The sequence below is a fragment of the Ruditapes philippinarum genome, unplaced genomic scaffold (genome assembly GCF_026571515.1).
Source record: "Ruditapes philippinarum isolate M1 unplaced genomic scaffold, ASM2657151v2 ctg1975_1_1_1_1, whole genome shotgun sequence".
Taxonomy (NCBI): domain Eukaryota; kingdom Metazoa; phylum Mollusca; class Bivalvia; order Venerida; family Veneridae; genus Ruditapes; species Ruditapes philippinarum.
Window position 1 is genome coordinate 58300 of NW_026864515.1, and position 16917 is coordinate 75216.

At 32.9% G+C, this 16917-nt stretch overlaps 1 protein-coding gene across 2 annotated transcripts in view; it reads right to left on the minus strand.

Moving 5' to 3' along the window:
* LOC132725850 (caldesmon-like) overlaps positions 1-16917 on the minus strand; it is a 33824-nt gene that overhangs the window by 2777 nt on the left and 14130 nt on the right. For both annotated transcript variants that reach the window (XM_060711034.1, XM_060711033.1), the window contains exons 9-21: positions 14294-14377; positions 13639-13791; positions 13373-13444; positions 12127-12177; positions 11237-11347; positions 10328-10456; positions 9659-9772; positions 8337-8459; positions 7507-7563; positions 5844-5882; positions 2193-2364; positions 1510-1647; positions 918-1277 (exon numbers count right to left, since the gene is read on the minus strand). In XM_060711034.1, the coding sequence (XP_060567017.1) occupies positions 918-1277; positions 1510-1647; positions 2193-2364; positions 5844-5882; positions 7507-7563; positions 8337-8459; positions 9659-9772; positions 10328-10456; positions 11237-11347; positions 12127-12177; positions 13373-13444; positions 13639-13791; positions 14294-14377 (1603 nt within the window). The remainder of the gene's footprint in view (positions 1-917; positions 1278-1509; positions 1648-2192; positions 2365-5843; positions 5883-7506; positions 7564-8336; positions 8460-9658; positions 9773-10327; positions 10457-11236; positions 11348-12126; positions 12178-13372; positions 13445-13638; positions 13792-14293; positions 14378-16917) is intronic.

A 16917-nucleotide genomic window follows, 5' to 3' on the forward strand; every position in this document is an offset into this window, starting at 1 on the left:
GGGCCAATTGTGACCCTAGGGCTTTTATTTGAACAAACTTTGTAGACACTCACTAGAAGATGTTTTATGCTTAATATCTAAACTCTAGCTATTTGAGTTTTTTAAAGACGGTTTTTTAAGTTTTTGCTATACACATATAAGGAAAATGAATGACCCCCGGGGCGGCACCAATTTTGTCCCCAGGGCTTTTATTTGAACAAACTTTGTAGACACTGACTAGAAGATGTTTCATGCTTAGTATCTAAACTCTAGCTATTTGGGTTTTTTCAAAGAAGATTTTTTAAGTTTTTGCTATACACATATAAGGAAAATGAATGACCCCCGGGGTGGCACCAATTTTGACCCCAGGGCTCTAATTTGAACAAACTTTGTAGACATCTATTAGAAAATGTTTCATGCAAAATATCTCAGCTCTAGCTCTTTAGGTTTTTTAAAAGAAGATATTTAAAGTTTTTTCTTTTGGTTGCCATGGCAACCAGAGTTCTGCATGGAATTGAATTATTTGAACAATTTTCAAAGGTGACCACCAAAGGAACATTCATGTGAAGTTGGCTTATTGGTTTATGAGGAGATGTCATGTAAAGTAAAAGTTTACGGACGGACGGACGCCGGACGAAAAGCGATCACTTAAGCTCACCCTGTCACTTTGTGACAGGTAAGCTAAAAATCGCCTATTGTAAATGTTTTATGGCGACTTCCCAGCTTAACTGCTGCTGGAAGACCTCAAGTTGCACTCCGTGCATTATTTCAGTTACAAAAGGGCATATGAGTAAAACCAATGACGTTCAGTAAGCTAGCTGGATAGCTTCCTCACATGACAAAATCCAAAGTCGATCCCATGGCGGTGAGGGGCAAGTGGTTTAAAGTCAATGACAACGATTGGTTTTAAGTAGCACACCAATAGAAAATATGGTTACCTTTAGCTGACGGTTTTTGTTCCTTCATTTCAATATCTTTAAATAGCTCAGCAATGTCTCCAAGGCAGAATTTCTCCATTTGAAGGATTTCAATTAGTATAGTGTTCCAATCTTTTTTATGTGTGTGGATCTTGTCTAATATTACTTCAACTGCTGCACTTTCCCCGTGTTCTCTCAACTGCGCATCCACAAGACATTTGTCATCATCTGTCAAAAGCTCTTTTTCAAAAGCTATGTCAAGAAAACTTTGCACATCTATGCGTTTCGCTAGCTCCGGCTTAACAAGCTTAAGCAGTCGCCTATTACAGGTATGATCCATCTCTGTTTTCCCATCAATTAGAAGTTTTATGTGCTGAAACTCTGCAAATATGAAAGACGATGAGATAACACCTGTTTAGAGACCAAAATATATAAATGTTGACCAACAATCATAATGTTTGATTTACGTCAAATTTGCTTTTGATTGGTCGCATTGTACTCTTCATACCGTAAAGCCATAAAATATTGGTTTCTAATAATCGACGGTTAAAATAAACGCCATGTTTCATGACGGTACAAATCAATGAACATAAAACGAAAGTTATTGTTGTACCTTTAATATCAAGCGCGTTTCGGAATGTCTGCCACTTTCCTTTGAACTCATTCTTCTTAATCATTTCTATTAGAAGCTCAAATGCATCAGACTGACAGAAATTGTGCTTACTAAGAACAATATCTTTTTCTCGGTCGCCTGAAATATAAACTTTAATTATAATACATAAAATGCATTAATATTTTGCATTAATATACAAATTATAATCAGAGATAAGATATTGTATGTTTGTTATTTTTTTGGTTTTTTTGTTGAGCATTAAAACAATTACGTTCAAAAGCACTATTTTGAGGTTTTTCTAATGTAAGTAAAGAATGTGAACCCCACCACATGAGACCCTTCTTTATGTGATTTTAAACCCAAACAATCTGTAATGACAGTTATGTCATCTTCTGGTATTTAATTTAACTTGCCGATGTTCACAGTCTTTGTAGTGACGGTATGGAACAAATCTGCTCATTGATTAGCAAGTAAGTCAATCAGTCAATGTCACTTGGAAGTAAACAACAGTTGAATTGCCAATTAATAAAAAAATATGAACAACGTTACAGAATTCGTGCGGCAACGACAGCGGGCAGAGCAACAACAATGGAAACGTCAACGGCAACATGACTGTAGCAAAAGCTTGAAATTTATCTTCGAAAATGTCAAGCTAATATGAAATCAAATAAGCGCATACTTACTAAGGAAATGCAGGTGATCAATTACATCAGTTACTTTGACCTGATGCTTAATGAACTGCATATATACGTCTAACATATACTCAATTCTAGAGTGATCAATATCTGACGATCCCGATGAAGACTCGAAAACACCTGACTCATTCTGGGAAACGGAGCTCATTCTATCAATTGTCTGCAATCAATGTGCAAAAATGTATAACAACATTTCTATAAGGTTTCTTAGTTTCAAAGGTGTACTTCAAAGGTCAAGAAAAAAGACCATGTTATCAAAATCTAGGTCAGCTGATATCATTCAAGTTCATGCAAAACTGTGAACATGGGCTAAATTTCATAGCTGTACATCAAAGGACAGGAAAAAAGGTCTCTTCGACAACTTATTTAGGTCAGCTGATTTTACATCTAAAACAGTGCACATGGTAATAGGATAAAATAAAATAATTTCATTGATTTGACCTTGACGGGCAAAGTGATTTAAAGTTCAAGGTCACACCTGAATTTTCCAATATGTTTGTTTGGTAGAAAGTTTAAGTCAAATCATAATTTGAACTTGATGATCACGGTCATTTAAAGGTCAATGTCAGATCTGAATTATTCAATTTGTTTGTTTGGTAAAATGTCTTGTCTTGTCCACGTATAAATCAGATCATATTTTGAACTTGATGGTCAGGGTCAGTTTAAGGTCAAGAAAACATCTTATTTATTCAACTTGTTTGTTTGGAAAAAAGTCTTGTTTTGTCCAGGTATAAATCACATCGAACTCATTTATAGCAAAATCAACAAAATTCAAGTAAAAACAAGATTGCATTTGAGAAAAATGCTATGCCACCGCATTAATACAACACTAAATAGTAGTGTAGGAGCAGATTTTTTTTGTTTCTACACAATTGAAGATTGTCATAATGCATATCTAATTCTTATTATCAGATTAGTGGTTAAATCTATTGTTAACTCAATAAAAGATCAGAGTAGGAATATATCAATGCACTTGAGTCTAGTGAATTTGGTGGTGAAGGTCATATTTCACACAGCCTAAAATTTCATGACTGCATCAAAGGACAACATGTAATACACTTTGTCAAAATCTAGGTCAGCTGATATCAAAGTTCACTTTTAATTTTGACACTAGAGGCAAAATTTGAACAACTTTGGTAGAGTACCTATAGATGATATCATTTAACAAATATTAAAGCTCTAAGCCTTGTACCTTCAGACAATAAGATTTTTTTTATTTTTTACTATATGTATATATTGAAAATCAATGACCCCGGGGCGGGGGCAATTTTGACCCCCAGGGCTATTATTTGAACATTCTTGCTAGAGGTTCACTTCACAATGTTTCGTGCAAAGTATCTAACCTCTAGCATTTGTCAATTGCTAGAAGAAATTTGTTTCAAGTTTTTACTATAAGTTTTTACTATGTAAATATGAGGAAAATCAATGACCCCCCGGGCCGGGCCGATTTTGACCCCAGGGCTATAATTTGAACAATCTGGGTAGAGGTCTATCAGACAATGCCTTATGCAAAATATCTAAGCTCTAGGTCTTTTGGGTCTTTACAAGAAGGTATTTTAAATTTTTACTATATGTACATATAGTGAAAATCCATGACCCCCGGGGCAGGGCTGATTTTGACCCCAGGGCTATAATTTGAATAATATTGGTAGAGGTCTACCAGACAATGCCTTATGCAAAATATCTAAGCTCTAGGCCTATGGATCTTTACAAAAAGGTATTTTAAGTTTTTACTATATGTACATATAGTGAAAATCAATGACCCCTGGGGCGGGGCCGATTTTGACCCCAGGGCTATAATTTGAACAATCTTGGTAGAGGTCTACCAAGATAATGCCTTATGCAAAATATCTAAGCTCTAGGCCTTTTGGGTCTTTACAAGAAGATTTTTTAAATTTATTCTTATAATTCCTTTTGGTTGCCATGGCAACCAGATTTCTGCATGGAATTAAATTCTTTGAACAACTTTGGAAGCCCTTCACCCAAGGATCAATCCTGCCAAGTTTGGTTGAAATTGGACTAGTGGTTTTTCACAAGAAGATTTTTTAAGTTCACTATATAATCTATATAACACACACACACACAAACAAAACACACACACACACACACACACACACACACAGGTGAATCGCTATATGCCACCGCATCGCAGATGCTGCGGTGGCATAAAAAGGGACATTTGACCTTAAAGGTGGTCAATATTATTTATGAAAGAAGGTCAATTTTAGTCTAGCCTACTTGAAGATTTTCTCCCAAGGGTGGTTGTGGCTAAATATGATAACAATACACTGAGAACTTAAAAACTTACGATAAACATTAGAGTTTTGGGGACGCTGAAGGCCATGGTAATACCGACAGGACTGTAACACTAGCTCTATTTTTTATTATTTCTTGTTTTAAAAACAACATCGAGTTGATAAAAGTTTATTTTTTTTTACCCCAGATGACCCATATTTAAACTTGACTTAGAAATCAAACAAACAACCTTTCTAACCAATTCCAGGGCATTTGGGCTAAAATGTGATCTCTAGAGTGTCAACAAGCTTTTTCTTTCATTTTTGGTCTTACGACCTACAGTACATGTCGTTTTTGACCGCGTATAACCCATATTGAAGTTTCAGCTAGAAATTATCGAAACAACCTTCATGTTAAAATTTAAGGACATTTGGGGTGAAGTTATTATCTCTCGGATGAGGATGTAAATAATGTTTATTTCCATAATTGGGGTTTGGACTAGATTTTTCCCCCAAAATGACCCCAAATTTAAAATGGCATAGAAATCCCTTTAAAAACTTTCTGAGGTTTCCCGGGCATTCGGCGAAAAACAGTACCTCTAGAGTATTAACCGTTTTCTCAATTGGGTGTGTGACCCAATTTTTTTTCAAGACCATTTTTTAAAAAAATGAAAAAACCTTTTTTCCCGATTTTCAAGGATAATTTGAATCTAAAACAGAAGCCTCTTTTAGTGTTAAGAAGGTTTTCCATACTGGGCTGTGTGACCAAGTAATATGACCACAGATTACCCATTTAGGAACATGACCGAAAAATCAGCTACTTAACAACCTTCCTGACCAATTTCCAGGATATTTGGACTGAAACAGTAGCATCTACCGTGTTAACAAGAATTTTCCATAGTTGGGCAAAGTGACCTAGTTTTCGACTCCAGGTGAGCCATATTCGAACATGAGCAAAACATCATCTAGTGAACAACCTTTCTGACCAATTTCCAAGATATTAGGAACAAAAAATTTACCACTATAGTGTTAACAAGATTTTTTTCTACTTTTAGCTCATGTAAGCCTAGTTTTTCATCCGAGATTAAACATGTTCAAACTCATTCAAGCAAAAACTTGTACAAACATCCTGACAACGTTTGATGACATCTGGGCCAAGAATGTGACTACGGCAGTGTTAGCGAACTAGATGTGGATGGACGACGAACGACAAACGACGAAATTAACGATCCTACAAGCTCACCCTGAGACGGCTCAGGGTAGCTGAAAAGAATACGTAATCAAAACATATATGAAAATTGCATAGGTCAAAACTATATATTCTTAAAAGACAACATCTTGAAATACATTTTCAGTATGAATTATTTACAGGAGGAAGGTTATACAATTAATGACATGTACATACAGAATATCCGTCTGAATCTGCACCGTCTTCTTCTATTTCCTACAGATAAATAAAATAAGGATGGAACAGTTTCAAATAATAGTATATGCTACAAAAGTAGTTGTTTTCAACTGCCTTACGGACTAGCAAAAGATGCTTTCAATGAAAAGATTAAATAACGACATTTTATGATTTCTATCTTAAAGTGAGGTTGTTTTACGCAGATTCAACAAGCAAATTCGTTGAATTTATATACCCGCCGAGTACTGTTTATTACTATCACAACAACTGAAGACATAAGGCTTTATTTATATATATATATCTATCATGGTGTAAACAGTAATATTCTTTGTACACGAAAAATATTTAGGGCAATAACAGTTTTGTTGAAATCAATACAGTAGTTGCAAAGAAATAGCAATATTGCTCTATCTGCATACTACATAAATAATCAAGGGCCATAACTCTGTAATGAAGGGTCTTGTCTGAACAAGGCAACAAATTATGCACATCTCCTCGTAGTATTTATGGTTCCCATAAAGCTAAATTGAATTCCAGCCAGTAGTTGCAGAGAAGTAGCGGGGAAACAATTATTTCTCTATATGCATAATGCATAACTAATCAAGGGCCATAACTCTGAGTTAAAGTGTCTGATCGGAACAAGGAGGAGATATGCTCATCTCTTGGTATTGAAGGTTCCCATAAAGTTTCGTTGAATTCCAGCCAGTAGTTTCAGAGAAGTAGCGCGGAAACAATTTTTGCTCTATAAGCATAATGCATAACTTATTAAGGACCATGGCTCTGAGTTAAAAGGTCTCACTTAAACAAGCCGACAATATGCGCATCTCCTCTTGATATTGATGCTACCCATAACGTTTCGTTGAATTCCAGCCAGTAGTCATGGAGAAGAAGCGTGGAAACGATTATTGCTGTCTATGCATAACTAATCATAACTCTGAGTTGAAGTGTCTGACTGGAACAAGCCGACGATATGCGCATCTTCTCTTGATATTGTTGATTCCAATAAAGTTTCGTTGAATTCCAGCCAGTAGTTGCAGAGAACTAGCGCGGAAACGAAATTCGGACGGACGGAGGGGAGGACGGACGGACGGACAACGCCAAAACATTATCCCTCTCCTGATTCCAACGACAGCGGAAAATTTAGGTGAGGTTCGGTTCCCAGGCGAGGCGTGATATCTATGTAACAAATGATCCCGGACATTAAGTCTTCTTATCAATATTCCCTCACTGCTGATTCGGAAATCATATGGGATATGTATTCGGTAAGTTATCCAGGTGGATCTCACATATAACACGTTTGATATTTTCTGGTTATTCTTGATATACTATAGTCTTAACAATTTGTTTAACTTAATTCTCCGTATAAAGTAAGGTTAAAAAATCAAACTATTAAAACTGAAATTCAAGCATTAAAATTTTTATCACTATATTTATATATCTGACCATCTGATAATCCAGACCTACCTACCTACCTACGTTGTAACTTTAATTAGTTAATAAGCTTGTTTTCTCCATTGATTATTTCCGCTACTTTTGCCATTAACTGATCGTGACACTCTGATACATGTCAACAACTTAAACACAACAATCAAATGGTCGCAAAGGCTTTACAAGTTTGAATTAAATTAATTGCATACTGAATAACTGAATAAAATACACTTACCAGAAGAAGGTCCTTTGGCTTTGGGGGTAAAGTCGGCTTATTTTGAGGCACATCTGCCTAATAAGAAAAAAGGAAAGGAAATTTTATCAATAATTTAACTACCACTTTTCCAAGCAATTTACATAACTGAAGTCATAAGAGTTAAATAAATGAGTGTTTAATAATTATATAATAATTATGTATACTGAGGTCATAAACATACTCCAGATATTTCTCAACCTCATATGTCATACCTCCACAGATTATAGTCGTATCAAAATTATACTAGAAAAAAAAATGAACGGCAATAACTTAAAAAACAATGAAGCGAAGAGTTATGGAATTTGTGTATTGCACTTCTTTTTAATAAGATCTCTTCACCTGTCTTTCAATCCGAAAAGTTTCGGGGCTTTCCCCAGACAAAGTTAAGCATGAAAAGTAAAAAAGAGCTATACATAAAACATTATGTAAACATATAACAAAACGGCAAAATAGGAAAGGTAGAGTTAACAATCATGTTTCTGTTTAATAACATATTAAACATATATGTATAAAAATCAAATCTTTCATATTAAGAACATCATAACTTATACGGCTCTAGATAATGCAATTAAATATTTTAGTCCCACTAATGTTTATAAATGAGGTGTTTATTTTCAAACCTGACTTTAAAATTATTCTATTCGCACCAGTAACCTTTCCATACATGACATGATCATTAATGAAAGGGAATATTCACCTTGTCTGTGTCTTAAGAGATATACATTTAAGAAACATGTTGCCTTCAAAACTACTTCCGACATAAAATAAAGATAAAAAAAATAAAGCATAAAAGTGTAACAAAAACATACCTTTCCAGGCTTATTATCATCATTAAAGTCTGTTTTCTTCCCAGGCACCTGTCTAATGTCAGGTATCTGCTGTTGATTCCTAGAATTGCCTTTTACTTCCTTGCTCCACTTACACCTCATTTCCTATGAAAATACTTTTTTTATTCAAAATTTTATCAACGTCACTATAATAATATTTCTAGCATGTTTAATCGTTATTTGCAAGTATATAAATATGTGACAAAGGAAAGTATTAACAACTTGTTAATCAATACTGGCCCCTTTGGGTTATAAAAAAGTAAGATTTAAAATTTAAGTTTTATTGAAAAAAATAAATTTTTTTCATTTCCCTTTCCAGAGAGAACATGACCATTTTTTAAATTTTTTTCACTTGCCAAAATTCAGGAAAATGGGTTTACTATTTAAAGGGGAAAAACATTTTAAGCGGGGCCCGGGTAGCCCCCAGTCGGTAAAAACTCGAAACGGAAATTTTTCCCAGGGCCCCCGTTTAGATCCCGGCGGGGGCCCCCCATTTTTTTTACCGTGTGACCTTTTTGGGACCCAAAAAGGGGGGAATGCCTGCATATAGCTTCGGAGCTTTAAATTTACATTTCTCTGTTTTCAAACGAGACATCGAGGAAAAAATTCCAAAAAATAAAAGGGGGGGAGTATGTCCAAAAAGTTTAGAACTGATTTTACTATTTTGGGGAGATGTGTAAGCGGTCGGATAGCTCAGTCGGTAGATTTGCGAAACGGTATTCCGAGGAGAGTCCCGGGTTCGAGTCGCGGTCAGGCTGCACATTTTTCTCACCCGAAGACACACTTTTAGGAATAATTCATATCATGTCTTTGAATTGAAAATCGTGACCTTGACAGTATTATGTATGCTTTGGACAGTAAGATAATCACGTATCAACATGTCGCCACCATGTGCAAAGACATTTTAAATTTCATTTAGAAATGAACAGTATTTAGTTTTTATTACACATCACTATACATTTATATTTGATTACAAAGATTTTAGAGTGTAATCTTTGAGACTAACTCCCTGGGTCTTAGCATTTAAATAATATCAGGTCAATTCTCCGGGTGTTAATCCAATTGTTATTAACATCGAACGAGTATAATGCATGACATATTAGGTTAAAGAATCCCCACGAGTATGATTCCACACAAAATTAGTATCACACCAAATCGAGAACTGTTCTGATCCCAATCATATCACTTCATTTGACATTCAAGTGTGGCCTTAACCTCCTCATGTCTACAAGATTTATGCTAATAAACTTTTTTAAGAATACATTCAAAATGATCCGATACTATGTCCAATAATTTAAACTTACCTTCACTGAATCAATCACTGCAGACTCAGTTTTCTCTTCTGGCAACTGATCAATTTCAGGTGCCGTTTTTCTCTCATCGACAAAATCTTGGTAGGCTGATGTACAACCTGTTACCTATGATTAATCAGAATCAGTTTCAATATTTATTTCAGATATTTGTTAATACCATAAAAATAAGATGAACTAACTGGTTAAAATATACTTTTAAAATAAAGAAATACTAATTTAAAATCTAGTGAATAAAATTCCTTATCTCGAAGTTTAGAACATTTAAACATAATAACTGGTATAAATCAGATGGAACTCAGTTTAGATTACCAAATATAACAAGTAAAATGGATAAATTCTAAAAACATCCTATTTAGGTAGAAACATAAGACTTTTAAATCGTTACCTTGTAGCTTTCAATTTTGGACGAGTTAAAAGTATTTGAAAATAATAGAATTTTGAATCAGTTCTTAAGTGCTTACGTAGGAAGAGAATTAAAAAGCTAATGCGTTATAATCTTAATCATATTTTAAAACAAAAACGTTTTATTCAGATCATAGAATATAAAACATTTTCAAATATGTAAGTAAATAAGAGCACTGAAGTGCCTTAAACCTAATAATTACAGGTCATTCCATCAAATTTTCTCGATATGATACAATGGTTCTTATGCAAACTAACCTTTCCCGGTGAATTGTTTACATCATGGTATGTTTTTCCTCCTGGTTGATCAACTTGATTAATTTTAGGTGCCGTTTGTTGATCATTAAAACCAGTCTCATCTTGCTTGCTTGGTGTACATTCCGGTACCTATAGAACATTAATTCAACAATTTTAACTACACATGTGATCCAGATCCATTTATAACATTTATCACGTTCGTATTGTCTCCAACCCAAGGATCTACATACCATCTTGCCTCACATACCAGTTAATTGCTTCCCAAATTTAAACAAAATCTAGTAGATACTATATTATTTGATGTAATATTAATCTAGAGGTATGATCTATACATAGAAGTATTTTCATATTCCTATATATACGTAAAATATGAAATATGTTTAATGACTTATAGTACCATGTTGGGGGAGCAAAGATTTTCACTTATTGGTAAATGAAACAATCATGATATTTTATTTAGGAAATAAATATCAATTTTGAGTGCATTGTTGTAGAATAATGCAAGGTTCGAATTTAAAAGCGTAGGAATATTATCACGAAAGCCTTTAGGCCTGAGTGATTAATTGCAAAGCATTGAACTATAAATCGTGTTTTTTATATTATAATGCAAGATAAAAATATATCTATCTCCATTCTTACATGCTAATAAAAAGACAGTCAACGTGTCTGCAGACCATAATGAATTTACATTTTCGTAAAGAATCATTTAATGATAAGTTATAATTATTTCTTTCTTAGCTATGGCAGCAATCTTATTCAGAAGACAGTAACAATTCTAGCAGTATCGGTAGAGCACGACAAAATGGTCATTCCTCTAGTGTTTATTAAATGTAAGTATTTATGTAGGAGATGCAGTTTCGGAGATGCAGTTTCAGTCTTATTTCTCGTTCCTCTTGTTCGATATCATACCTCATATACCACATCAGCAACATGTTCGGTTTTCTGACTTGAAAGTTTTGAATCTTTTGTATTTGTTTGTTCGTTGGTTGTATCTGCCTTTTTTTGATTGGCCAGAGCTTTCTGTAATAAATGTGTATGCATATATTATTTACTTTGAATAGAAAATCATTAATTGCAAATTATTTTAATTCAGATTATGCATTGTTTCACGTATAAAATGTTATGAAATTATGTTTAAAGAGACCCTTGTCGATATTAAATCGTTCATCTGAGATGTGTTGCTAGATAAGTTGAAAATTTGTAACAAAACAAAAGTACGTAAATGAAACACCTAAACCAAAAGTCACCCTATGTCAACTTCTTATTCATCTTTATTAGTTTGTTAGCTTTAATCCAATTAGTACATGTATCATTAAATAAAAGCTTGTCTTTTATAAATAAGAAAATAAATCGTTTCTAAAGCATATTATGCCGTTTCTAAAGGCTTCCCTTCGCTCTAATAATCTACTTATTAATCGGACACGAAACATTTATATAATTTTGAAGAGTGATTTCAGAGAATAATTTTTATGAAGTTTGATCAAGAAGGAAGTATAGCAACTTTGGACACACGAGTGATCAGCCCTTAAAAGGCTCGCCTTAAAGCATTTTGTGTTAAGATGTTAAGGTAGACGTGTATGATATATCTATTTAACGAAAACCGTAAAAACTTTTTTGTAACCCGGTTAGCTCAATCGGAAAAGCATCGGATTATTAATTCAGGGGTCGCTGATATGATCCCAGGCCTAGGCGAAAGTTTCCTTGTGGCAATTGATCAAGGACATTAAGTCAGTTGTCCATTCGTCTCTCACAGCTGATTCAGAAAGACTTATCACGAATAAATTTGTAATTTCACCTACCTCTAGATCTTTGACATCAAGGCATTTTCTGCGTTGACTCTCTCCTCGGCTCTTTGGCAAAAAAATAATAGTTGGATGTTAGTAAGGAACACACTTTTATGTACACACTGAATATAATTTCACCACTTAAAACATTTAACAATACACAAAATTAAAACAAAATTGTAAACAGTATAATAAAATACATGAAAAATAGTTTTTAATTTGAATTTATAAAGCCAAGCCTTTCCTCAGAAATTTTGCAAGGCACATCGGCAAGTTCTGCGCAGGAATTGGAATGGGCGTGGGAGGGGGGTAAGACCCCCGTAGCACGTTCGAAAATATTTGCTATTTTTATGTTTGCTACTTCAAAATCTTCGAAAAAAAGATATCAGATAAATGTAACAATTTATCCATTAATCACACTATTATCATAAAATTAAGAAAATACCACAAAGAAAATAAATCATTTTATATCCAATATATACATTAACTGTTTATCTTCAAAGTAACTCTTCAGTGTCTAAAACTAATAGTCTTTCTTTGAATTAGTGATAACATCAATGTAGACACAAAACAAGATGCTGAACCATTGAAATAAACAAGGATCTCACTAATATTTTCAAAATAGGAGTCCCAAAGCATGTTGAATAATTATATCCTACACATATTTTTGTTATATTTATAATTTTTATATACATGTATGCAACTGATAAAAAGAGTAAGGGGTCAGGGTCTAAGTCAGAGTTTGAACACAGAAAAAAGCTTATTTAGGAAAATGGTTATATGTCCCTAATGGGAAAAACTGCATCATAAAAAATTGATTGAAAAGATCTGAAAAATAATTTCTTAAACCCTAAACCATCAGACCATTTCGCTGTTTTCTTCTTAATTCACTCCACACTCCCCCCTCCCATAAGTATGTGATACTGGCAAATATCTCCATCTCAACTCACACCAACATTTAATTTATCATAATTATTATGGCGACTTTTTAGTTTTACTTGTGTGTTGATGACCAGATTAAGTACGAGCGGACATCTGAGTTGAGAACTCAGCTCTTTGAACTATGGTAAGCTAAACCATCATGATCGTGTAACAGAACAATTTTGTAAAAGCTGCCTTCAAACAAAAACTATTTTTGAAGAGAATAGAATAAAATTTTGATTTTGAACTTCTAATGTTACGTTACATATAACTGGTATGAGGTATTAATTAAAAGGATATTACACATGCTTGATAATTATATAAAATAAAACAGCTCTACCTTATTTTTCTCATTCTTCACTTCTACTTTCTCACTGTTTTTCTCCTTTTCCTTTTCATCTTTCCTTTGCTCCTAGAATTCATAAAAATGTACTATATAATTATCATGAGAGACAGTGCCAAATCAATTTTTCTTAAAATGTCAGTCACGTATATAATTGATAAAAATAATATGCATAAGTTCTTTATAGTACTCATACGATGATATTCCAGACTTAGCAAAAATCTAAATTAATTTTTAGAATGCAAGTCTAAAACAATTGTTACCTCTTCTTGTTTCTTTATATCAATAGAATCTTCCTTCAACTCTGTCACCTGTTTAATTTCAAGAGCCGCTTGTTGATCAACAGAATCGTCTTTTACATGTACTTCTTTCTTGATCCATGTACCATCAGTATAGCTCCATCTATTCTTAGTTCCCTGTGATAACACAGTAAGTTTTAATTTCATGCCAATATTATAACATTTACATTATTAACATATGTTTCGTCATTACATAAAAGTTTATTTACACTTTACAAGAAAAATGGATTCTTTTATATTCTAAGAAATCTATACAAAAAGAAATAACAATTAAGATTCTTCTTGTACTGCTACTTATTACAGGTGAAAGTTTCGATCATCCTTTACTTTCATATGTCAATTTGTCATGGTGTTTTCTGTTTGGGCGATTTACATACTTATGGTTAACTGATACCAAGCCTAGCTACGCTAAATCCTTACTACCGCATAAGCCTCAATACGGTTTTACCACTTAAAACAGTTGCCATTGTGCAAGACAAGCAGCCACGTAGGATTCGTACATAACAATATTCGGAAAAGCCTAAACCAAATCAAATAATCATTATTATCAATACTTCATATATTTTAGAGCCTTATATTTGTATATTAACATTTAGAGTTCTAAAATCAAATAGTCTACCTTCGTGGGAGTGGAAGCCTTATCATCTTTCTGTATTGGAGTTTTGACACCATCCAATGACTTTGTTCGTCTAATCGGAATTGTCTAAAAACAAAGAATCAAAATTTAATTTTCATAAATCAAAACATTCTAGTATCTTAAATGAAATTATTACAAAGCAGACGCCAAGATTTGAGGATCGCTGTTATATTAATGTAAGAAAAAAATTAGAAATAAGAATAGATAGTATGAAAGAAAATAAGATGAGAAAATAAGAGAATAACCCATTTACTTATCGAATAACACTAACTAGTATGCCTAGTATACAGATCAACCAATTTTTTACAGTGAACTGTTTGATATCATTGACAGAATAGGAAACGATTCTTATATCCTGTGTGGAGATTTTAACTTAGTTCTAGATCCTGACAAAGATTATTACAACTATAAATTTGTATATTACAAAATATTGATCAGCGAAATCTTGTTGATCCATTCAGAGAATTTTTTCCAAATCTGAACAGATACACTTGGCGTAAACCGACTCCACTCCAACAAGCACGCCTTGATTTTTTCCTGGTAACTGAAACAATTTTCCCTCATGTAGAAAATATTAAAATTGAGACAAACTATCAGTCAGATCATTCAATTCTTATAATGAAGATAAAGTTTAATGACTTTATACACGGAAAAGGTCTATGGAAACATAATAATTCCCTTTTAAAAGATATAGATTATTTGAATAAAATACAGACAAAAATAGTTGATATTAAAAAACAGTATGCTTTACCTATATATAACCTTGAAAATATATCGGAAATACCAAATGATGAAATTCAGTTTACGACAAACGATCAGTTGTTTTTAGAAACACTTTTAATGGAACTGAGAGGGACAGCTATATCTTACAGCAGTTATCTTAAGAAAAAAGAAAGAAATGATGAAAAAAGAATAATAAATGAAATACATGAAATCGAATCAAACTTGTCAGACGATAAACTTAACCGATTGCAAGAATTGCAAAATAATCTAAAAGAACTTAATAATATTCAGCTTCAGGGTTATCTTATAAGGTCAAGAGCAAAATGGACGTTAGAAGGAGAAAAACCTTCAAATTTTTTTTGCGGTTTAGAAAAACATAGTTACATAACTAAGACTATACATAAGATTCAAAAAGACGACGGTAGTATTCTTAATGATCAAAAGTTAATATTAAAAGAAATTGAAGATTTTTATAGAACTCTTTTCAGCAAAAAATCAGCATATGATGCAAATGATCAATTTTTACAATTTGTGGAAAATATAGATGCACCGGTTTTAAGTGAATCGGAATCCAATGTATTAGAAGGCTATATAAATTATGAAGAAGCTAGTAAAGTTTTACAAAATATGGCAAATAATAAAAGCCCGGGGACATCAGGCTTTAGTGCAGATTTTTATAAGGTATTCTGGAAAAATTTAGGTCCTTTTGTGGTAAGAGCTATCAATGATGCTTATACTTCAAATAAATTGTCAGTGACCCAAACACAAGGTGTAATAACATGTATTCCAAAAGAAAATAAACCTAAACAATTCGTGAAAAATTGGAGACCTATAACACTTCTAAATACCGTATACAAAATTGCTGCAGGTTGCATAGCGAATCGAATAAAACTTACTCTAGATAAACTAATAAATAAAGATCAAACAGGTTTCATCAAAGGAAGATATATTGGAGAAAATACCCGTCTTATCTATGATATCATGCAGTATACTGAAGAAAATAACATTCCTGGACTTTTCCTTTTAATAGATTTTGAAAAAGCTTTTGATTCACTCTCTTGGTCATTTGTACAGAATACTCTGTCTTTTTTTAACTTTGGTCCGTCTATAAAAAAATGGTTTGATATTTTATATAAGGATGCAACTTCTGCTGTTAATCAATGTGGGTTTTTATCAAATTTTGTAAAAATAGGTAGAGGCTGCCGACAAGGAGATCCTCTTTCATGTTATATTTTTATATTATGTGCTGAAGTTCTAGCTTTAAAAATAAGAAATGATAAGATTATTAAAGGAATAAACATTAACAATGTAGAACATAAATTGTCACAATTTGCAGATGACACAACAATGATTTTAGATGGATCAAGTGCGTCTTTAAATAAATCTTTGGAAATCTTGTCAGATTTTGCACAACTATCGGGACTTAATGTTAATTTTGATAAAACTAAGGTTGTGTGGATAGGAAAAATGAAATATTCTCAAAACAGTATAAAAACAAGATGGAAATTGTCTTGGAATCAACATCAATTTAAAATGTTAGGCATAAATTTTCATGTTGACTTAAGTAAAATAATAGATTTAAATTATAGCGAAAGAATAGAAAATATCCGAAAGGTTATTCAAAATTGGAAAAGAAGAATTCTCACACCAATAGGTAAAATTGCTGTCATTAAATCTCTTTTGATTTCATCTCTTAATCATTTATTCATTTCACTACCAAACCCTTCTGAAAATGTAATCAGTGTATTAAATAAAATGTTTTATGACTTTATTTGGCAAGGAAATGTAAAAATTAAGTCTTCCGTTATTGTAAAAAACTATGATGAGGGCGGCTTGCAGATGATAAATATTTCTGCCTTTATCATGTCATTAAAAATAACATG